This window comes from Xiphophorus couchianus, chromosome 8 (genome assembly GCF_001444195.1).
Source record: "Xiphophorus couchianus chromosome 8, X_couchianus-1.0, whole genome shotgun sequence".
NCBI lineage: Eukaryota > Metazoa > Chordata > Actinopteri > Cyprinodontiformes > Poeciliidae > Xiphophorus > Xiphophorus couchianus.
The window spans coordinates 21,240,864-21,265,212 of record NC_040235.1 but is presented as its reverse complement, the minus strand read 5'-3'; the positions used below and the strand labels follow the sequence as shown (position 1 = coordinate 21,265,212).

The following is a 24,349-nucleotide window of genomic DNA, read 5'->3' as shown; positions in this document are numbered from 1 at the left end:
CAGATAGTTTCTTTTCCGGTTTATTCTTTCCCTCGCACCGCGCCTCCCCTAAAGTGCCCTGGCGCCCCCTAGGGGAGGCGCGCCTCACACTTTGAAAACCGCCGATCTATACCAATGCTTTCTGACATTAGTGTCCATATTGCTTAATAGTTATGAAGACAGGGTGTCTTTAAGGTCACACTCTAACAGGTTTGGAAATGTATTGAGATAAACTTTAGTTCTTGTCTAATCTAGTGGATAATGGCTAAAATAAATAGTCTTTATCATGTTCTGTCTATATCCCAGGAAAAAAAAGAATGTAATAAATTGCTAATTCGAAGTTCAAAGAACTTCGAATTAGCAAAGAAAGGTTCAGTGTGAGTTGAAGCTACTGGAATAAAAATGTGAACTTATTTGTAGTTTTCTTCTTTTAAATAAATGTTTACCAAGGTTGTGAAAATATGTACCTGGTACTGAATTATGTAGAAGCAAGAAAATACAAATAAAAATGGACCACAGAAACAAACCCCACTGAGTTTAAAACTAAATTCTGAGAAGTATTTATTCCCTAGACCATGTGAGACACTTTTCGAAAAACTTGCATCACTTTGCTCAGCACATACAGAAATGAAAATTACATTGTGAAAGGTTTTGAATAGATTTCAAAGTTCGCCTTTTTATCCTTTTTTAAATGTTGCATCACAGTCTGTGAAAGGGTAAAATGAAAAGTTGTGATGGATTTACGTCGCTGAAATAAAAAATAAAAAAATTCCCCCATTCTCTAAGAGGGAATTCTCTAAGAGGGAATTCTCTGCGCTTCCTAAAGGCAGCTTTGGTACACCTCAGAACCAAAAACGGAATAAATGTCTCTAACTGGAAAGAGCTCGTGTGTACTAAGAAAAATATATCTGAACTACAATTCCCAATATAGCTACAAGCAGCTGCGTGTCAGTGTTTGTTCACCTCGCCGTCTCTCTCTTCCTCTGTCTCTCCCAGAAGATGCAGCACTTCCAGAAGACAGTCCAAATCAAACGGGATTGTTTACTTGAGTAGGTCCAGTCAACTGAGAGATGTTGAAGTGAGAAAAATAACTATTTATGCTTGGAAGAGCTCCAAATTTCTGTCTACCTTTAAGGATTACAAAGCTTTATCAGACATACTTGGGAAAGAAAGGTGCAGAAAACAGGAGCAAGTTGGAAATCTGTCACCTATAATGGAAACAGTTTATTTTTGTGCCTTTGAAGCAGAATGATAAATTGTTTTACACAGAAGCTTTATTCAAATGTGCCGGCTATGCATGTTGTCGCTCCTTAACTGCACTACATTTGTATCTGAAGAGGCATCTCATCGTCAGCAGGCAATTTAGATTAAAGCTGATGTTTAAATCTCCCCTACCGCTATGATGGCACCATTTTTTTTTTGCCTCCAATGGCTGAACATGTCATGTCCCTCGGTGCGTGCTCTTCTAATAGCTTTCTTTGTCCAGCAACTCCTGTTTCATATTTCTTTCAGCTGTCTCTTGAAAAAAAAAAATCTACCTTACAAAAACACACACAAAAAAATCTCCTAGAAATATTTTAAAAAGCCCGGTGCTGATATCTCCTTGTTATTCTGACACATGAAACTTTGATGAAATGTTTAATACATGAGAATCCCGAGGCAGTACATCTGTAATTACAGTAGGTGCTCAAAAAAAAATGTATACAACATTAAGTGCTGGATGAGTGAATGGAATTGATGTGTGCAGGTGGGTTCAGCTTTGGTGAATCCTTTTTTTTTTTTTTTACTTTGGATGCTTAATACATTCCGTATAACTTATGAGAGAAGATGGGTTCAAAGGGCCTGCAGGCCTATTTCATTTTTCTGCTTTCATCTTGTTTATCACCATAGAGGAAATGTATCGACTGAGCAGAAATGCACGCACAAAAAAAAAAAAAAAAAAAAACCTAAGAGCTTTGTGTTTTGTGTGTTTTTCTCCAGATCAGGTCTGACTCACCGTCCATCCTCCTCTGTCCGTGGTCATGTCGCAGTAGACCTGGAAGCCTGTAGGGTGGTGAACGGGAAACACGGAGTAGATGCCGTCCTCTCTCTGACCACTGGCGTACAGATCGCCGCAGTCGCGGGGGCGAGAGCCTTGGAAGGGGTGAGAGGAAGGACGCATTAAATAAATCAAACCATGTATGGATTTTTAAGGAGAAAGGAGTGGACTTGTCTCACTCCGACTTCTATTTAAAGACAGACATTGTGGCATTTTCAGTTCATGTTGGATTAATCGATTTATTTAAACAGAAAGCAACAATTGCACAAGAATCCGCATTGCACAAAATCATTATAATGCTTGAGCTCTTCAGAATTTTTTCACTTCAAAATCAGAAAAAAATTAACATATTTCATGGGGAGTTTATGTCAGAGACCAAAACAAAGTAGAGCATGATTGTAAAGATAATAACAAATGGAAAGATATAGAAAGTGTGGTAGATTCAGATCCATGGGACAAATATTCATAAAACCATCTCCTCATGCAATATTCACCTATTCTTTGAATCAGTCAAAGATTCAAAGAATCTCTCTTTCATATTGGAAAGAGAGAGTGAAAAGCCAATTATTATGCACTGCCAAATATTCTCTAGTTGCTTTAGGTCTGAATTTTGGGTCATTTTAACAAGTCATCATACTTTGATCCAAACCATTACACTGTAGTTCCTGTTGTATGTTTAGGTTGTTTATTCTGGCCAGGTTCCAAGTCTTTTGCAGCATCTATTGTTGTTTTTTTTCCCCAATGTTTTCCTGATTTAACTCCATCACAGTTACAACCACCTCTTACCAGCTACCTTTTTTCTTCTGAATAAAAGCATCTCCACAATGGGAAGCCGCAACTAAAATCCTTCCCTGTTAGCATAATGTATCAATTCTGCTATCCAGTATTTGTTTCTTCCATTGTGTTCTTCGGTTTGTTCCATAATGTTTTCAAGGAAATTTCTGAAGCCTCCTTGGAGTAGCTTTATTTATACTGATAATACAAAACACACAGTTGGATGTACTTATTAGAAGACATCCGAAGGCAGCAGATTTTATTTATTTGGAGATAGTTTAAAGGGGGATGAATAAAAAACGCACACATGTTTTAGATTTCTGTCTTGTTTAAGAAAAAACACTTTTTTACTTCATTTTTGCTATCTTGTATTGCTCTGTTGCACAGAATCCTAATAAATTTCAGAAAGTTTTTGACTGCAGTGCATCAAGTAAAAAAGGTGAAATAATACTTTTTACAAGCACTGCATAAGCTGATTTTCAGCCTATCATGTATTGTTTTGATTTCTAAAAGCTTCAAAAGCTTCTGAACATCCATCCAGATATTGTTAAGTGAGTGCCTTAAAGTGATCTGTTTCCAAGTCACTATCCACAACAACTGCTGGTACCATAGCAAGGAGCTAAGAAATACACAAAAGTGTTGGTTAAAAGGCACAAAAGTGAAATAGGTATGCAGACACCCAAAGAAAGCAGCAGAATAGATGAAACTTGAGATAATATGGGCTGTGTGAAACAGAAAAAAAGTAGAAAGAAAGAAAAAGAAAATCCATACATTTGAGTGATAGAAGAGTCTGAAGGTTTGAAGAAACTTTATAAGCTGCAGAATTTAAGACGAAAATCCTGGAGAGAAGATGTGACAGAGACAGACAGAGCTCCTATGCCGGAGATGAGAGAAACAGAGGCATCCTTGTTTGTGGCTAAAAAAACCCCTGTAACCCAGGGAATACTGAGTCTATTCCTAAGGAAGCAAAAGAAAAAAAAAGGAACCCTGTGATGGGAGCAGTGGTATAGATTATGCATGCAGACTTCACAGGGTCAAAATCTTGAATTTAAAACAGCTAGGAGAGTTCTTAAAAAGGCCGTACAAGTTCCCTCTTACATGGTATGAAATGTTTGTCTCCCATGAAGCTTTTCTGCTTCTCAGTGTCAGCCTTTGCTAATAAGTTCCAGCTTTCATCATCGTCACACATAAGCGGTAACATCTCCCACTCCTCGTTTTTCATCCCAGGAAGCTGAATTCCACAGGGCATCAAAAAAAAAGGAAAAAGAAAAAGAAGGATGTGAAAATTCAAACATGGACTTTTAACTTTAATTATCCTTAGAGCAAAAAGGACATTCTTATCAAGACAACCATGATCAGATTAATACCACAGGTTGAATGTGGCTTGGAAAATTTAACCTTGACTATAAAGCAAGTGCTATTTAAAGGAAGATGGCTGGAATCAAAAGGGTTGGAATATAAATGCACAAACATGCCCGGACTTGTCATTACAGCTTCTAATTAATCGAATTAACATAAGTAAATGTAATCTAAAGGGTTCAGAGAGCACACGAGCTCGGTGACTATGGTGAATATCCACTGCTTCACAGACGCAGCTAATTAAGATAATTAACACACCGCCACCCTTGCATCACAATCAGCACAATAAGTTAAAAGGTACTTTTACCTTTTAACTTAGAGGATTGGAAAAAATGTCAATGTATTAACTGTTGAACACAATTGGGTTCATTTGCTACTTTTGTGTAGTTAAAAATAATCAAAAGGTGTTTCTTTGCCAGTTTTCTGGATTTAGTACACGACACGTGGTTGTTTAGGTTGAATGATGAGCAATTTTGAAGACTTGCTTTCGGTTTATCCATATAGACTTGAGTGCTATGAAGATTTCCTCTTTTACTCACACTTAAATGCTTCATTACCCACATTTCGTTCTGTTCAATTTATGCAGCCAGGCCCATGCCTGATTACTGCCAGACCTGTGGAATTGAGAAACCACCCAACTGTGACGTGTGACAGCGTGGAGTTAGAATCTCAGAAATCAACACATTCTGCCCCAATTAAAAAGATAATACAATAACAGATGTGAAGAAAAGTCATTGACATTTATGATATTCAACCCCTTCTAAGGCTTGCCAACATCAGCTATAGAGAGAGCCATTATGCACAAGTAGAGAAAACACAGACTGGTGGTGAACCTGCTGAGGTGTGGCCAGGCCTCCCAAAATTTCTCTAAAAGTACAACTCATCCAGGACATCATAAAAGAACCTAGAACAAAAAGCAGAAGCACCGCATGCCTCACTTGCTTCGTTTAAGGTCAGTGTTCATGATTCAACAATAAAAGAAAGAGACCAGGGGGGAAAAAATGACATCCATGGGAGAGATTCAAGGTACAACCTCTGCTTGTTAAAAAGAACACAGAGGCCCCTTTTAACATTTGCCAAAAAACATCTTGACCTCCATCTACTAATAAGCAAAAAAAAAAAAAAAAAAAAAGGTATTACAGTGTTTTCCTTTGAAGGTGTGCTTCTTATCTGGACTGAAATATGTTTCCAAAATGAAAATGATGATAATAATACACTGATGAGGCATATTCTTATAACCTCATGGTCAACTGTACAGTATTTGAATGTGAATATGTTGCCAAAACATCCTGAACATGCATTTGTCTCCACAAGACATCAGAAGGTGCGCATGGCAACCAAGATGGTCGGCTCAGTGCTGGAATTGGGAAGTGAAGCCTCCATTGTTTGGACTTTTTGCTATCGAGTACATCCTCCAGGCGCTTGATTGATTTGAGAAGTAAGCACCTACGACTCATTGATTTGATGCAAAAACTATTTCCATGCTAACTTAGTTTTGAAGCACATATTTATCACTACAAAGAGACGTTTCCTATGGTGCATCCTGGTGTGTTACTCAGGTTAGCACTTTCTTCCACTATTTACATGCCAAATGTTGGTTTAGAGTATGAGCTAATCTGGGCCAAAGCAGCCAATGCAACAAACTGTGTTTAACTATCAGGACCAGTATTTACTTCTACAGCAATCAGAGTTGTAGTTACTTGCCAGTTTGATCTCAGTACTGAGGAGCAGGGTTTGCTCCCCACAGGCAACAGTGAGCTGTAGTCTTCTTGCAGGTTAAGCAGTGTTCCTTCCTTGAACCACAGCAGACGAGGAACCCCCTCATGAGCTCACGTTTTGATATCACTCTGACCCAGTTGTTTAGCCATCTCAATTTGGCTCTGGTGAAAGTCACTCAAATCCCTACAGCTCCCCATTTCTCCTGCTTGTGGCACATCAAGTCTGGGGACACAACATTATTTTGCCACCTCATCAACCCCAACCTCTAACAACTGTCATTAAGAAGAGACTATTAGTGTTATTTCACACACTTGTCAGGGGTCAAATGCTATGACTCAGAAGTGTGTTTTTAGAAGTGTACTTTGGGTTTGAGGTACAGAATAGTGTTTGTGAAAGTCCCTGTCCTCTACCATGAATAAATTATACAAATGACTGAAAATCCAATCTGTGATATTTAGAACATTTGCTTTACTGAAATCTATTTTCTAAAGAGGCTTCAAAGCCTCTTAAGTCAACTGAGCCTTGCTTTCAACATGAACATCAAAACATCGGATTCAATAGATTTTAGGACTATTTTCAGCTGTAAATCTGTACGCAGTGCTTGCTTTTGCTACATTAGTTATAACCATAAAATATGTCCTGCATTTCATGACATTTGCTTTGGTTAATGTGGGGGGTATTGAGAAAATCAGCTTTTCTGAGCTTTATTTCATGCTATAAGGTTATTCTTCCATCAAAAACATGCCTGGAGTGTTGCTTTGATTATTTCACGCATGTTTGAGAAATCCTTGAATCTCTCCTGGCAGCCATTCAGCAGGCCTGGGCGTATTGATCTAAATATCAATACTATCGATACCGAAGTGAGTAATGGTTTTGGATCAATACCATGATGAGATCAATGCTTTTGTTTGCAGTTTTTCTTCTACATGTCTAGGAAGTTGCTGGAATTTGCTCACAGATTTAATGGCAGAGTATATGCAGGAATTAAAATCCCAAATGTTAAGAGCTTACATTTAAATAGAAGAGCTGGATTTCTTACTTTTTGTCATGTTTGCACTCAACATGTCTGCTTTCTTTTCAAAATACATTCTGTTTAATTCCCCCATAAGCACTTCAACTTGACATTAATAGCAGAAGATAAAAGGAATTATTTTTCTTTTCTGCTACATTGTGTTACATAGTTGTTTGATAATTAAACACAAATTTTACAAATAACTTTGTCCTGTAGTTTATCATAACACTGTTTCTGTTTTTTCAACTGAATTAGAACTACTTTGAACTGCTGTAAAATGACAACCATTTTTCTCAATCAGGTCAGGTTTTTGATTTAGAGAAATCCGATCTTTTGACTAAATGTATTACATTTTTGTCACATTAGGTTGTCGGAGAAAAAAAATTGCTTTCTAATATTACAAACTTGGAGTTCTGTAAGTTGAACAACAAACATTGATAAGGGTAAGTACATGTAAATTGAACATTACGTTCTCATTGTGCAAAATTCTCCATCTCTTCTGATCGTCCTGATGGAGTCTCTCCTCATCACTCATTAATCTCTGATTCTCAGGAAACCGTTTCATATGTGAGAACAAGTGGTGCATTTTGATGCTCATGTTGCATCCATAGTTCAAAAGGCTGACCTGATTGAGCAAAACCAATGTGATTTTTTGGCTTCAGCACATCAAAAAGACCCTAAAACAGTTGAAACATGATGTCAAATCACCAATTTATTCAATGATAAAGACATTTCATGAAAAAAAAAAGTATCGGTATCAGAATTGGTATTGCCAGTGTTTACTTGCGACTGATTGGATCAATACCAAATTTTCCAGTTCCCAATGCACTGTTGTGATTACTTGCAGAAGGTGGAGTGTCAGAAAGAGTAAGACCTAAAAAAATGAGGTCAATTTCAAGGCATCAAATTGAAAAGTTACATTTCTTTTAGGTTATATTTGAAATATACCACATGATTTAGAACGGTTGAAGGTAATAGTTGATTGTGCTATAAAATAGCACTACATGTCTGGAAACTATACAATCCCTCTTCTCATCTAATAATGATACTTCACATAATCCAACATAGTCATAGTCCCTCTGCAGCAGCCCTCGATCATCAGCCTATACATCAGCTGAAAAGTAGGACTCCTGTTACAGGTTTATCCAGCAGCACAGCCGGGTCTCACTGCTGTCAGGTCTGAATTCACACAGCTTTGAAAACCAATATGTTCTGAAGAGAATCCAACAGAAACAGTGAAACGAGGGACACCTTGAACTATTCACAGGCTCAGATGAAGATGAACAGACAAAAATATTCATTGGTGTGTCCATCGATTGCAAGTAAATTCCTCAAATTTGCTGCACGCACATTGTACGCTCAGAGCCAGAAATAAAAATGTGCTGTCTGGTGAGTGTTATCTTCAACAGAGAAAAATAAACAGGAATATGCTGCTTATCTAATAAGCATTGAGAGTCAGAGGGGAAATAAATGCTGTTCGTCATTCATGATGGTTTGTGAGAAGAACAATATTTTGTAGTTTCCTTAGCTTAGATTTGTTTTTTATTTTTAACCCAGTGTTCACATCTGTTAAAATGTCAAGAATATACTCCAGAACAGCTACTTTGTTTCTGCTGGCTGCTTAGCTTTCGATTGTCTCATCAGAAGCTCTGAGGAGCAAAAAGGTAAGAAAACTTGCACAGTGCTCAGGATCAACACATACACAGTCCTGAAAAAAAAACAAAACTATTCCCATACTCCTTGAGTTTTGTGACACTTTTTAAGGTAGAACATTGCCTTAGTGCATCTCATTTGGACTTATGTTGTGCAAAAACAAAGTTGTGCATTATTTTGATTTGGAGGGAACATAAAGCCCTTCACTCTGATACCACTACATAAAATTCAGGATAATTTTTTTTCAGAAGTAACCTAGTTGAAATGTAGCAGAATCGTGGAATGAGGATACTTCTTTTCAGCTGAGACAGGAAAGCTGAACAGATTTGCAAGGGACTAAAATATAGTGTGTTCACAGGAGACTACATTTGTAATTTTAGGCCTCTGTGAAAGTAAAACCCTGCACATCATGCCTTCGGTGAAACATGGGCATGACAGCATGATGTTGCAAATATACCTCTGAAAAAAATCTCTCCAACTAAATACTTTAAGGTACAACCATAATGAAACGTAGCGGTGGCAAGACAACTGTTTGGAGATGCGTTTCTTCAGAAGTGATAAGGAAGTTAGTCAGAATAGCTAGATAGCTACGTGGACTACAATAAGACAATATTTTAAGAAACTTGTTATTTGAGAATAGGGTGAAGGTTCAACTTCAGTGAGGACAAAAACTCCTAAACCTACAACCACTTGCAATTTAATTGTTTACATCAAATCATATTGAAGTTAAAGGTCAATTAAATATCTATCAAGTTATTAGAGTTGCTATTCACAACTGCTTTCCATCCAATCTCAATGAACCTGAACTCTTTTTGAAAGAACAATGGGTGCATTTTCTTTCTTCAGATGTGCAAAGTTGGTAGACACATAGCAGAAATCTGCAGCTGTAATTGGAGCAAAATTGGGTTTTAAACACATCCTTAAAAACCTTCAAAGCCACAGTTTTCTTCCCACATTACAATTATGCAATACTTTGTGTTGAACTTTGTAGAAATTTGGAAGAAACGTCATGCTATAAAAGTTTTTGCAAGCCACTGTAAATATATTTCAACCTAATCCTAAGCTGCTTTGTGTTAACAGTTACAACATTTGCAGCTTGACAGAGGTTGAATAAATTATTGGCAAGAAGACGACAGGACAGCAGATGGAGTCAGGGAACGCTTCACTAATGATGAATCGCACGCGTGTCCCCACTCCCCTTCAAATCCGGTAGGAGGTCAAATCATTTTAAGAAGTCAGAGATCCACAATGAGCATAAACATCTGCAAAATAACAGCCCTAATTTTTCTAGCAGAGGGTGGACAGCAGTGAAACCACAAGAGTTACCACCTGTGTATTGTGAATATAAAAATATCCTGAGGTTGTAGCCCTTTTCTTTCCCTCCGTTATGTTCAATGCATCAAAGTGGGTCAGTTCATAGCTTACATCTGCAATTTGGATCTGTAATTTATTTGGAAACAGTTAGCCATAGGTTTTCCCACATCTGTTCAAATGGAAGTGAAACAGCATTAAATGAGCACATTTTTGACACATTAAGGCTTTAACCTAGTCCTGATTTTACAATGCTGAGATCAAGAAACCTATTTGGGTTAAGAGCGGCTACGGACCTTGGTGGAAAAAGATTCTGAACAAACCATGGTGATAGCAGTGACAGCAACATTCCAGAAGAAAACTATTTTGCTTTTAGAGATTTGATAGAAAATTTCTACAAATATCATCATAATGAGGTGTCCTGTGTTTTTGCTTCAAACCCACACGAATAAATGGTGGAATTTAAATTAAAAAAGGAGAGCAAATGCGACATATATGAGGCCTTTCTTGCATCTTTTTAAGAGTCATAAATTGGAATATAAGTAACCAATAATACATGGTTGTGTCATAAAATAAGATCAGATTGGTGTTTAAGAGAGGGGATGTCTGTTGTCGAACTGCAAAATTGTAGACTTAAAGAAAAAAAAAGTTTCTTTACATGTTTCTGGCCTCAGATGCTCTGTCCATGGTGCTGAAATCTTGAGGAAAGTTTATACTGGCTGTCAGAGTTTTACTTTTTTGTTTAGTTTTACTTCGAGTCTTACTCACAGAATGAAATAAGTTTGTTTCTTCCAAACACAAACAGCAAAAATAACTTTAGAACAAAGCAAAACAGATGTTGTTAAACCAAACTCCCAATGTTAGTTTTAGACATCATATTTTAGTTTCTCTATTATTACACCAGCAGTAATTAGAAACACAGATATTCTTGAATTTTGAGCCTTTAGGTCTAGGTGTAGGTCTAACATCTGTTACCCGAAAGCTGTTACAGTGACATGTATGAAAGAAAATGTTTAATCTGTAAAGGAAAAATTAGCATATTTAGTGTTCTAAAACATTTTGATGCAATGTGTAATGGATCCATTTTAGAGTCCCTTTACATTTTAAGATATATGCAAATAAAAATGGATATATTCACTAGGATTTCCAAAACCCTAATACTAGGAGTAAAAAAAAGAAAAAAAACAAACAAAAAAAAACACTAATCATTCGGCTCTGAGTGCTATCTATATTTTCTGGAAAATCCAGAACACCAGAAATAGATAAAATTATGATAAAAAGCTGCTTTCAGTTTCGTCTGCAGCACTTTTCAGGAAATTAATAATAAGCCTGACTGTCATTTGGCTGAACTCTAAGAATCTCTGTGGGAAATAATTAGAAGTGGAGCAGGCTTTGAGCCACTCTGCAGCAGCCACAGCAGGACTGATGTAATAGTCACCACACTCTTACACTATGGACTGACTTTATGTTATGTAACAATCTTACATTATGTGCAGATATAAACATTTTAGTGGAAACATGTGTTCAGTTCAATGCCAGTGAATTCTGTTTTTTTTTTTCTCCAAATTCCAGGTGATGCAACTTTACAGTCAGAGCAGAAAACCTACAAGTAGTGTAATTGTTTTATTTGTTTATATATATATATATATATATATATATATATATATATATGTGGGAGGGGGGGGTTGCGGATATTTCTCATTTGCAGCCACAAGACAATGCACTAATAAGGAAGCTTGAATAAATTATTCCACTGTTATGAACTCTGGTTAGTTCTGATGAATAATTTCTTCAACAACTGGTTTATAATTTATAGTTAGTTTAAATTATGCTTTGTTTCAACTAATTGTTTACTGATTGCCTCAGAAAATGTTGTTAGGAGATCGGAAGTTCTCACTGAGATCAAAAAGCAAGAACTATGCAACAAATGCATGCCCTAAAAGTACCAACTTTCAGTACCACCAACAGAGTTTCAAATGGCATTGAACATTAACTCTGTTAGGTTTTGATATAAAGATTTGCGCCTGATCAAAAAATAAGCATTTAAACTTATGACTGGCATTTTTTTTCCAATACAGAATCAAACATATCTCTGCTACTAGATTTCTTTATATCGTTTGACTTAAATTTATGTGATTTATAATTCTTTTGTTTTTTTTTGTCTTCCAAAGGGTTTTTTTTGTCTTCCAAAGGGTTTTCTAAGATTAACTGTTAAGATTCAGCCAATGCTTGAACTGAAAAGGTATCTTTCGTCTTTTCAAGGATTAATTCATTCAAAATGCAAAACTGTTTGTGATGTACTTATATTTTGCATGTTTTTGTGCAGCTCTTCTATTTAAATGTTTGGCTGTTTGCACCAATACACAGAGTATTTGCAAAATTTTGTTTCATCTGTGTATTCTGTCCAGAGTATTGTCACTAAACTTCAAAAAACGCAGAAAAAGCTAAGACTTAAGGCAAACTGTAATATAATTAGAAATTAACTGCTATTATCAAATAGACTGAAATCAATCAAATCATAGTAAGCATGTTATTAGAATTTCATAATTGTATAAAATACAAGTGAAAACTTTTTTTTTCTTTTTTCTGACAGTACATGTTTAGTCTTCTGTACCAATTCAGACTTTTGTGACCTTGGATTTCTGCTAATTGTGCATACTGTATATAAATGCAGCTCTGAGTAACAGGGTGGCACCGAAAGCAGCATATGAAGAAAAATCAGATAACGACCAGAAAAAGAAGAAGAAAAAAGGAATGATCATAAGCAGAAAAACAAATGATGTTCTGGTAAGAAGTTATTTTTCTTTCCATTGAGTTCTGCTGTTCAACTGAACCAAAAATGGTGTGAATATGGGCGTTTGTGTTGCTACAAGGTCCAAGGAGGGTGTGTTCACAACCACACAGAAAGGCCAGGGAAGCCAACTTTATCTATGTAGCACCTTTCAGCCAGGTTTTCAAACATGTTTTCTTTAAAGCCAATTGCAAGCAAATTAAAAGGTTTTTAATCTTGCTTTACAGTGAACCGGAAGCTTAATCCAGAATATCGCTCCACAAAATCTTAAAGTTGCTTTGGTGTGATTTGCTCAAACTCTTGGAATGATGAGCAGGTTTGATTCAGATGATCTTAAAGGTCTCAGTGGTTTATAGCGTTGAAGAAAATCAGAAATGTAAACTGGGCTTTATTAGAAAGTGCTTTATAAATCAATAACATTTTCAATTCTTTGAGCAGCAAGTAGTCAGCGCCAGGATCTCAAAACTGGACTGATATGCTGATCTCTTTTTTAATTACATTAACATGTCAGGTGCTTAGCGAAACATCAGATAACAGACTGAGAAGTAATATAGCATATAGAAGGCAGACAGAAGCCTTTGCGTTCCATGTTTACTAAATATCTACTTTATCCTTAAATCCTCCCTTCAATAATAAAACCAGTTGAAAAGTGTCGCCTGTGATTGTATGTTGTATTCTCTGTAGAAGCTCAGCTGAGCTACTTGGCTATCAGTGACAGACAAATTCAGCAGGGGGGATGCCACCGGGTATGCCTGGTTAAAAGGCTTCCAATGGGACGGTGCCTCGGGGCGTTCTCTGCGAACACATAAGTCATCTCTCATGTAAAGTGAAAAATACCACAGTCTTACCGCCATTGAATAATGTGAAAGGAGCCCACACCTTGCCCGGAGAGGCTCTATTGAATGAATATGCTGCATGATGGATAACAAACAGATCACACTGGAAAAGAACTCTAAAGAATAATAGGTCAAGGGAAAATTGTGACATGGAGCAGGAAAGGAATGTGAAATGTCAACTTCTAGGTTGTCTGTGATGCATAATTTACGGAAATACAGAAGGGCAATGGAACGGCATACAAATCCGCGCAGTATGAACTCCGATCCTGCAAGAAAAATATGCATAGAGGTAAACACTGACTGGTTTTCCTTACCATTGGAACAGCCCTTGAGTCGAGCACCTCGAACCGGCGCTCTTTGTAGATCGGCCTTGACCCGAGCCTTCAGTCCCACGTTCTCCTTCTGCATGGCATTGAGAGCATCGCTGACAGAGTTCACCACCTTCACCATGTTGATCTGGCTGTCCGACAGCAGCTGCAGCACAATGAAAGTGGGATGGGAGAGAACACACTTACTAATGATGAAATAACACCAAGTTCCCTTCGCAGCAGATGGGACAACAGTTTCATTACCTTCAAGATGGACAACATTTGCTGCTTATTTTATTATACAGCACACAAACAGCTAGATTTGAACAGCTGAGTCCAATGAAATGATAGAATATCTTGTTGCATTTTCACTTTCGGCAACACTTGCGGCAATCATTTATTTTCCGCTTAAGATAGTGGAGCTGTTCAATAAGAGCATTGTTATAAGCCAAAATCACTGCTCTCTTTAAACAAACAAACAAAAAGTAGCATAATAGCTTTCATCTGATTGTTTTGTAAATTATGCAGTCTCCCCGGCAGTTTTCAATGCCAATGCTTCCTGAGCAAGATTCCTAGCTCTGTTCCACAGTAAACAAAAAGCAGTTGAAAAGAGAAAAAAAAGCAAATACAGACTGAATTTAGCCTAACCTATTCAACTGTTGCCAAAATGAAATTAAATTGTTCCAGTTATCTACAGCTCTTTGAAGAGAGGGAGAATAAGAAACAGCAAAGGGACAGAAATGTGAAGACATTAAGTGACTAAATTTCCCAAATGGGTGTTGAAATATGGCACACTATAAATTATTTCTTCAATATGACAAAATCAATATGCCCTTTTTGAACATGATCAAATTAATTCAAAATTACACAGAATAATCAATATTCTGTTGGTGGGAGTGGGGCAAAAGTAGGGGGGTAACCTGTATAACAAACATAGACGCTATTTACCACAATTCCAGTTATGTGGACATAACCTTTTTAGATGTTTTACATCCATACACCTAATTTAAACCGATAGGTGATTAACAGGTTTCCCACTGACCTTGAAGGCATCCTGGCAGCATAATTAGGTAATATAATCAGGTGTGTTAAAGAAAAAGTTTGAAGTCAGCCATTCATTTTAAAGCCCCCTCTACACTAACGGCGGTTTACTGAAAAACATAAATCTTCTGTCACGATTGTACATCCTCAGTTTAAGGAGGGATATTTTCACATATGTCTGCGTTTGACTCTATTAAGCTTAAAATTTAAGCTCATGTCGCTTAAAGGAGAAACTGTGTGCTACAACTGCTTTAGCAGAAACCTTGCTTAGCTTAGCCTTTACTCAGGGTCTTCTTCTTTTCTATGTCTTGATGGCATTTTTGTCATTATTGCCTCCTAGTGGAGCAGCATATTTACTGCAGGATGTTGCAGCTGAAAGGCTTTTTTCTCTCTCTTGTCTTTTGAAAAACAGAGGAAAACATATCCAAAGCTGGGATTCTAAATTTACCTCAGTCCCGCTGGAAAAGTTGTCATCCTGTGCACCTGACTGTACAAATGTGTTAGGACAAGCAGCATAATTCTTTCAGGACTTTCACAGGCACACAGATGCGACGGCTGCAGTGTGTAGCAACGACACGTGGTACCTTATCCCATAACACAATCTGGTGACTATAGTGAAGCACTAAAAGCCCTGTGGGAAGGTTGTTGATGAATGTGTGGGCTAAGACTAGCAAAGAGCAGAGTAACCTCTCTAACATACCCTGGTCACAGCCTGTCTCTGAGCTGGTCATTGAAGTTAAGGTCATTATTTTTTTTTTTATTTCATTCCTGTTGGAGTCTACGAATAGCCAGGTTGTTTCGAAAACTCTATGTATATTTCAGAGTAGAGAAATATACTTTTTTTTTTCTCTTTGCCATTCATCTCACTCACAGACACAGTACAAACAACCCCTTTCAAAAAAAAACTTTCGTCATCCTTCTTTTTCTCTGTCTCATGCAAACATACCCCCCTCAAAAACACACACAAACAAAAACCTGCGCTGTTCAAAGTCATACGCCCCATTGGCGCAGCTATACTCAGGTGTTAAAACTGCATTAGATGTAAACCCCTGTGGCCATTCCTTGGCCTCAATATCTATGCAACACAAAGCCGAGGCACAGCGAACTACGCTGAGAGAACATCACACTGGAATAGTGTGAGTTAAACCCACACGCAGCTTCAAACAAGGCACGTTTGTGTACATGCCCCGATGCAGGTGCAAAGAAAGCTACAGGCACATGCATGCATACATTACAGAACCGAGACTGTTCTGCTCGGCAACAAGGCAGGATTCATGGGGAAGACACTTTTGAATGTGGCTTTCTCACACTATTTCTCCAGTTGTTATTTGTTAAGCATGTATTGACGTTCTGCTTGCGTGTCTCCTTTCAAAGCAGGAGACGTGTCTCCAGCCTCGATTGCTTAGCCTTGACAGACACATCAATTAGGATCATTATGTAATTAGATCTCATTAGACAGCCTTTGCACTGGCTTAGAAAATCAGTTACGCCACAGTACTTAACACATGGAGCCTTGTTTTGTGTCAGGGTTTAAATGGGGGCCAATTTAGGTGCTTTTTTGCGCAGCTGTTGCATAAAAGGATGATTTGAAAATCCTGAACATGATCTGATCACATGCTCAGCTTGAAGACGACAAAATTACGATCCTTTCATGTTGAATAGTGTATATTTATGTTTTATTTAACCAGTAATGACTCAGAACTTTAAGAGGGTGTTGCTGCTGAGACAACAGCAGCTGAAAACCCTACGGAAATACTTATACGGTGCATTTAATAGAAAAATCATAGATCAAAGAGGTCCATAACCCTCAACCACCCTTCTACCCTGCACAAAAAAATATACCTCTAAATGTACCACAGTTGGTCATAAACGCAGTGTGAAACATGTTTGAACAATCAACATAATAATTTGGCATCCAAAGAACTGCGTAAAAAAGTGTTTTTATGCTCCCACACACAAATATATACATCTTCCTTCATGACCACTAGCCTTGTGGTCATGAGCCTCAAGGCTAATGAAATGGAAATCATTCCATTTCATTATTTTCAAATGAAATGGAATGATTTGTTGTTGTTTTTTCTGAAAAACACTGAAAAGATTTTGCTGATGTTTCCATTTACTTTTGGTTTCTCACTGACAAATCGGAGAACAGTACAGGCCATAAATTATCTAGTTTGTGTGACATTTATCCAGTCCATAACAGTTACAAGAACAATACAAGTGCAATACAAGTTGAGCCAAGGTTATCTGAAACCAAACTGCAAACAGACGGCAATAAATTGCGACTGAATCTTGTTTCACTACAGCAGGTGTAGCAGACAATTACCGTGTGTGTGTGTTGTGTATGTCCATAAATGCCTTAATCAGAATTTGCAGTGTATTTCACTATTTAAAGTATATCATATACTGTACATACCTATAGATAAGACTTGCAAGTGGGTAGTAAAGTTCAAAATGCATTTACTAGCAATCTTTACTAGCAACGCTGAAGCCTTTTCTTCAGCGTAAGAATGCTGTTTTAATTCTATAAAAAAATAAAATAAAAATACTATGAAAGAGTCTGTACTAACTGCCGGTCACAAAGAGAGGAGCTCAAACAGTTTATTACATTTCATGATGTTTCCTTCAAGCCACTAAGTTTATAAGGTAGGTTTTCTCCGCATGTAACTGGGACATACTGAAAGGTCATGAGAAGTCAAACATGCTAATGTTAGCTTAGCATGAAAACATTAGCAGTAGCAAGAATTTCAAGATAAACAATAAATCCATGTTATTTCAGGTGAGATGGAAAAACATTGGAATGACTTTCTGAAATTAAGAGCAGCAAAGTCCTTGATAAACAATTATAATTTGAATGAAATTTAATGAAAGCGTAATTTTACTGAACACAGCATGGAGTTTATTCACTTTTTGAGTTTTCATCAGGGACAAAAAATTCCTGACAACGATAAGCCAGGCAGGCAAATAAATAAATAAGTGCTTCAGAATATTATACAAATGTCTCTCTGATTTAATCTAATCTTCAGAATAATCAGACTGAGTATGTGCAGCTCCAGACATATGGTAATTTTTCAGTGCACCCAAACACCAAGTACGTACAACGCCCCCAGTAGATATCAAGGGCAGGTTAATAAATCAAACTAATGAGTGATATGCTGATAAACATGTTTTATTTATTTTTTTTTTTAATGGAGTCATCAGGAGAAAGCGACAAAAACAAACAAAGCAGGGCTTTTTAGATATACAGGGTCATCTGAAGAGCAGGGCAGAGAGTCTCAGTAGGTTTGTTCTTTTATCAGTCTAATGGACTATGGAGCCCTTTCACATTTAGAGTTAAAAAAGAACATAAAAGACATTAGTTGTGCTGTTATGCTGAGCAGTCCGTCATTGTGAGAATAGAAAATGCTTTAATGCCTGATGAAATCAAAGTCGGAGATATATACTGGGACAGTAAATAGGAGAAACGGGGACGCTGCGGTTAAGAATAACCCAGCTGACATTCTGCTCACAACATGCATGACACGACCCAAGATCATCAAGCAATGGGAAAAAAAAAAAGGAACAGAAAAAATGCCTTGGGAACAAAACTCATCCCTGGAGCAGCAGGAGACTGCATTTGGAGGTGCATCTAAGAGTCACAAAATATTCACATTATGTGCTATTATTACGTACAGTACATTTTATCTGAGGCCAAATCTGACCGGAGCCTTGTTGAGCTTGTGGAATAGTACAAGGCAAGAATCCTGGAATAGTGCAATTTATGAAACAATTATTGTCCAAGAAATATTGTAACATTCAGCGACCACAGGAGTAAGCTAACTCTAGTGCCACATATTTTTTCAAGTGGGTGTTTGTTAATTATGGTACTACTTAATAACAAACCCTCCCCAACATATTCTAAATGTCTATCAGGTAATTTTGAATTGCCATGGAGAGCACTTTCAGAGGCTAATGTTGTTATTTCATTGGCTCAATGAGACGAGAAACAAACAGAACTGGAAAAAATAAATAAATAAGAAAAGAACCCTTAAAATGTTGCAAATATTAATCTCAGCAAGTCATCCAGGTCTTGAAGCAGCAAATCAGCCTCAGGCAGTCACACTACCTCCATGATGATGTTCTATTTATGACATGCTATGCTAGATTTATGGTAGATGCACACCTTCCGAAAAGTTTCACTTTTGTTTTGTCAGTCCACAGAATATTTTCCCCCAAAACCTTAGGGATCAAAGTGCTTTTCGTTCTGGAAAATGTGAAGCAGAACATTGTGTTACGTTTTGGCCAGTGCTTGCTTTCAACTTAAAACTCTCATAGTATGCCATTTCTTTTTTGTTTTTTTTTCTTTCAATCTCTTATTACTGAATCATGAACAGTGTCATAACTGAGGCAAGTGATATCTGCAAGGTGTTAGAAGTTTTTATTGGTTCCTTTGTGACCCCCTGGATGAGTCGTTAATGTCTTTTCCCAAGTCTTTTCCATGGGAAGGTTCCATGGCTGTTCCAGTTTTTCCTCCGCATATTCATTTCTTATTAGTAAACGGATTTGTGAGTTTACTCAGATTACTATTGCTATTAAAATTCAGTTGATGATATAAAACATTAAAGTGTAAGAAATATTTAAGGTGGCACTAGTGGTTGAATGAACAATGTATCCTGAGATTTCTTTTTCTCACATTTGACCCATCATCTGTTTGATTTATGCTCTTTGTGAGATAACGCTGAGAAATCTGCATCACAAAAAGTTCTCCGCAGTCAGCCAGCCTGTTGCTTTGAGATAGGAGTCAAAACCCTGCCTCACCGTGCTGCTTTGTAAAACTTCCATTATTCGCTGATTTCGGGTTAACAGAAAAAAAAAGCGTGCTTGTTCTCAATCGACGTAACTCCATGTTAAGCAACCGCAATTCAGCTATCAATAAGCACCAGGCAAATTAAAGTGGCCCACAAATGTTAGGTCAAACTCTGAGTTTGCTCTGGCCATTAGATTCAACAGTCTTGTACTGTACATCAAGGTCTCTGAAGCAAAGAAACAATGAATAAAAGATTACCCTTGATGATGAGCATAACCTTCATACATAATGTGAATGTTTTTAATCGTGAATTGGATTCATATCACACAGAGTGCCTGATCTTTGAACAGACATTTGATTAGTCTGTCTGTGTGTAGATTTGAGTTGTGCAGAATTGCAGAGTCCAGCAGTTGGAGTAAAGCAATAATAATGAAATAAAGCTGACTTGAGTTCATCCGTCTCACACATAAATCAGACAGAGCCAATGTTCTGCCCTCCTATTTTAGACACTTAGTAGAGCGCCAGGAAGGTTTCAATACAATGGAAAAATAAATTCTTTTTTAAAATGGAAATCCACAAATGCAAAATTCTAAATCCAAAGCACAAATATCATAAAATGCTGAAGCCAAAAACAGAAAAAGAGGAAATGGGCACAGTATGTTCTGAATTTATAAACACTTCTTGAGCTTTTTGACATGTTGCCACATAATCACAAGCTTGATAATATTTCATTGCATGATTTGCATCAACACAAAGTAGTGCATTATAGTCCACTTGTCCATGATATTGTTTCATGATTTATCAGTTCTCCATAGCAACACCACAAATCATATCATGGAGAATGTTCAAACATTTACTTGAACACGGAAAGAGATGGATGGCAGACATGGGAAAAGAGCATTAATCAGAGAAACAAACAAAGAAACCCATGGTGATTCTGGATGTGCTACAGAGATCCACAATCGAGGCTGGAAATCTTGACAGGACAACCGCTAATCCTGCGCTCCACGAATCGGTCCCAAAAGAAGTTCTGTTTAAGATTTGTCACAAGTACCATAACTGAGGTGAATAAAGCAAACATGTGGAAGAAAGTGTTGTGGCCAGAAACAAAATTAAATCTTTTTGCCTACATGGGAACTACCATGTTTAGAGAGAAACAATCCCACACATAGTATCCCACCATAAAACACGGAGGTGGCAGCATTATGCATTTTTTACCAGCTTGCATATTAAAGTTTGCTTATGTGACAAAATGTAGAAAAGTTGAAGGTGTGTTTATACTTTTGCAAGAACGTCTATTTATAATAGTTGTTGTTATGTTATGTAACCTTGCTTCTGATATTTTGAAATGTGGATATTGCAAAAGCACCTTGAGTGTAGAGCATCTTTAGATGTTTTAAGAAAGGACCAAAGACCTCTTTTCATTGTAGCTGTATGACTTTGTGTTATAGCTTTTAGAAAACATTGTGCAATATGGTAAACACAATGACAGGCATTACAGATATTCTCTACACTGTCAGAATTCAGTGTGCTTTGATGTTTTCAGGCCGGTCCATATAACATATGGAGCTAAAATGTAAGCTAAACTCAGAGCCATTTTTGTTTTGCTCTCCATCACAGAAAAGCAGCACCTGACATGACTTTGATGTGTTTTCTTCAGTGGACCAAATTTCTAAAACCGCCTGAAGGTAAATATACTGGAACACCATATCTAGTTGGAGTTTCTCTGTTAATCTTTTTTCTTTGACAAGCTGAGAAATTATTTTAAAGAACTTCCAAACATTTCTCCATAGAGTGTTGCCTGTGTTGCTGTTTAAGCAGAAGTAACCATCAATTTGGCAATCATTCTGATGAGCATTTGAGCAGCGACTTAACAGTGTTAGATCTCTAGATTTTATGTCTTCACTAAGGTGTTTGTCGTAGCTACTGTGTGGCACACTTTGTCACTTTGGTTTGAAATATCTGACAATCCATTATTAAATAGTTCCAGTAAACAGTTGCACTCACATTGGGCATGAGTTTAATATTGACTTTGGGCTCATAATTATTTATTTGAACAATTCTTCACCAATCCATCCATCTTCTTTGGCTTATCCGGAGTCGGTAGCAGTCTAAGTAGGGAGGCCCAGACTTCCCTCTCCCCAGCCTCTTGTTCCAGCTCCTCCAGGAAAATCCCAAGGTATTCCCAGGCCAGCCGAGAAACATAGTCCCTCTAGCGTGCCCTGGGTCTTCAATGGGGCCTCGTGTAAATCAGTTCTCCAGAGACTTGCTAATGACCTAAATATTCTATTCAGGTGTGGTGCAGCAGAGGCACATCTAACAGTTGCAGGGCAGTGGCCCTCCAGGACTGGAGTTTGACACCTGTGCTCTAAGGGATTAAAAGCTCAGACACCCTATGGAGAAAACTAATTTCGGCAGCTTGTATCCGTGACCTCGTACTTTTGGTCATGACCCAAAGCTCATCACCAAAGATGAGGGTAGGAATGTACATCGACCAGTAAGTCGAGAGCTTCACGTTTTGACTCAGCTCTCTCCACCACGACAGATCAGTACAGCACCCGCTTCACTGCAGATGGTGAGCCAATCCATCTGTTGATCTGCTGCTCAATTTTTCCCTGATTCGTGAACAAGAGCCAGAGATACTTCAACTCCGCCACTTGGAGAAGGCACTCTACTCTTTTCTGGCTCAAGACTATGGCCTCTGATTTGGAAACACTGATCCTCATCCCGGCCGCTTCACACTTTACTTTGTTGTAAAATGCAGCAAAGCATGGCTTCCTTTCAGGGTATGTGGAACTATGAAAGGATTCCACATACCCTGTGGTATGTGTACTCTAAATATTTATTGCTAAATATTTATTGCTAAATATTTAGCAATAAATATTTAGCTATTTAGCAATAAAGGATTTATGAGAAACTCAGAATTGTTAGGGAAGCTTTTACCAGTGAGGCCAAGTAAGACATCTGCCCATAAAAGCATAAATTGTGCTTCTTTGTTGTGGATGAAGTCACATAGATTCTGCCAAAAAGCATTAACAAAAGGACAGTAGCAAAACAAGTGGAGAACAGTTTAAGGATATGAATCACAAAACAATTTACATCAAATTCTTTCTGAAATATAGAACTAATATACACCTTATTAGGATAGATTTTATGAAATATTTTATATGAAACTTCTTCAATCTTCCTGCATCACTGAACTACTATTACCCCTTTTCTAATGGACCTGGCTCCACTGTACTCAGCCTGCATTATGAGCGTTTCCAATTTTTCATTTTTTTCTAGCCGGCCTCTGCTTTTTCGGTCCCTGCTTTCTGGTAGGGCCAGCTAAACCTGCATGGGTGACGCAAGCTTAGCTCCTGTTCATTGATTGGCTGTGGGCATGGTCAGACGTAAGAGCAAAGAGAGAAGAAAAACAAACAGCGTTAAATTTCGAATGCGTTACAAGACGGAAGCAGATTAAAAAGAGCTTTAGAGAGAAGACAGACAAACAGCAATTACCCTATATATTAATCCCCTTCATTAGAATGAATGATGCCTTCAATTTTTACATTTAAATTCGACTGAAATTTTTACACTGCAATTTGCACTTTTAATTTTCCCCTCCCCTAATTGGACATAGCTGCTTTGTGTTTGAGTTGGTTTGTATGTGGAGCCAATGTTCTGCCGTCCACCGAAAGCCACATAAGCACATAACTGTACTATCTGAGATCAAACCTTGAATGATTGGAATTGTTCTGCCACCACTTTAAGTTGCTGATCAAGAAATCTTCAAGTATGTTCTTTAATTCAGTGGAAAACAAACGTCCCAGCCTCTGCCTCTTGGCGCAAGACTCATTTATTTTTTCCTAAGACTCACACAAAACTTTGCCTGCAGCTTATTACCCAGAGCTGTGGTTCCCATTAACAGTGATGTATCCTCTGCACTTTCACACCTATCTTTCAGGCTGTGAACTGAACATCATCTGAAGGAAAGGATATGTCTTCAGTGTAGGGATTTGTAGGATTGTAAATCATAAGTGTCCACGTCATGTGTTATGCTTCTTGCGTTGATTAAAAAGGTCCCAGTGTAATATTGGCCAAAACACTATTCAAAAGCACATAATATCTAATCATCCATCCGTCAAACAGCCACGCATGGACACTTTCACTGATAAGGACAATTTAGAGGGGCCAGTTAATTATATTTTTGGACTGTGGGAGAAAGTCAGAGCACCCAGAGGACCTTGGGGACAAAATGCATAGATCCCAAGCAGATAAAAACAATGCATCGGCTATCAAGAAACCTACAAGTCATCATATTTCATACTGGGAAATAAAGAAAGGAAATGCCTGATTGCAATTGTAAATAAAAAGACAAAAGTAAAACCAAGAATAAAATGAAATAAATTTGACAATACAATAAAAAAAATTAACCTAAAATATAAACTGAGCAAATAATAGTGGTGGGAATATTAAGATGTGAAGTTCCTGTCATATTATTTTGTAATGGATTGCACTATAATTTCAATAGATGTTACTGTATATACGTGCACTTCCACTAAGTCTTGATATTTTTTTTTCTTTTGGACAAGAGCTGCTGAATCTTTGAAGTCACCATTCATGTTTACAAATTTGAGCTTTCCTCTTACCTACTTTTTATTTTTCTTACTGAGCTTTTGAAGTTGTTTGTATCATATCCTTGGCCGAGACCTTGTAACAAGCACAATTTTACTTTCGCAAGCGCACAGAGGACTTGTGCC

General features: G+C 37.5%; 1 protein-coding gene across 3 annotated transcripts in view; it reads right to left on the bottom strand.

The window, feature by feature from the left end:
• Positions 1-24,349, bottom strand: part of fibcd1b (fibrinogen C domain containing 1b) — a 156,305-nt gene that overhangs the window by 72,010 nt on the left and 59,946 nt on the right. For all 3 annotated transcript variants that reach the window (XM_028024789.1, XM_028024787.1, XM_028024788.1), the window contains 2 exons: positions 13,787-13,946; positions 1,976-2,112 (listed from right to left, as the gene is read on the bottom strand). In XM_028024789.1, coding sequence (XP_027880590.1) covers positions 1,976-2,112; positions 13,787-13,946 — 297 coding nt within the window. The remainder of the gene's footprint in view (positions 1-1,975; positions 2,113-13,786; positions 13,947-24,349) is intronic.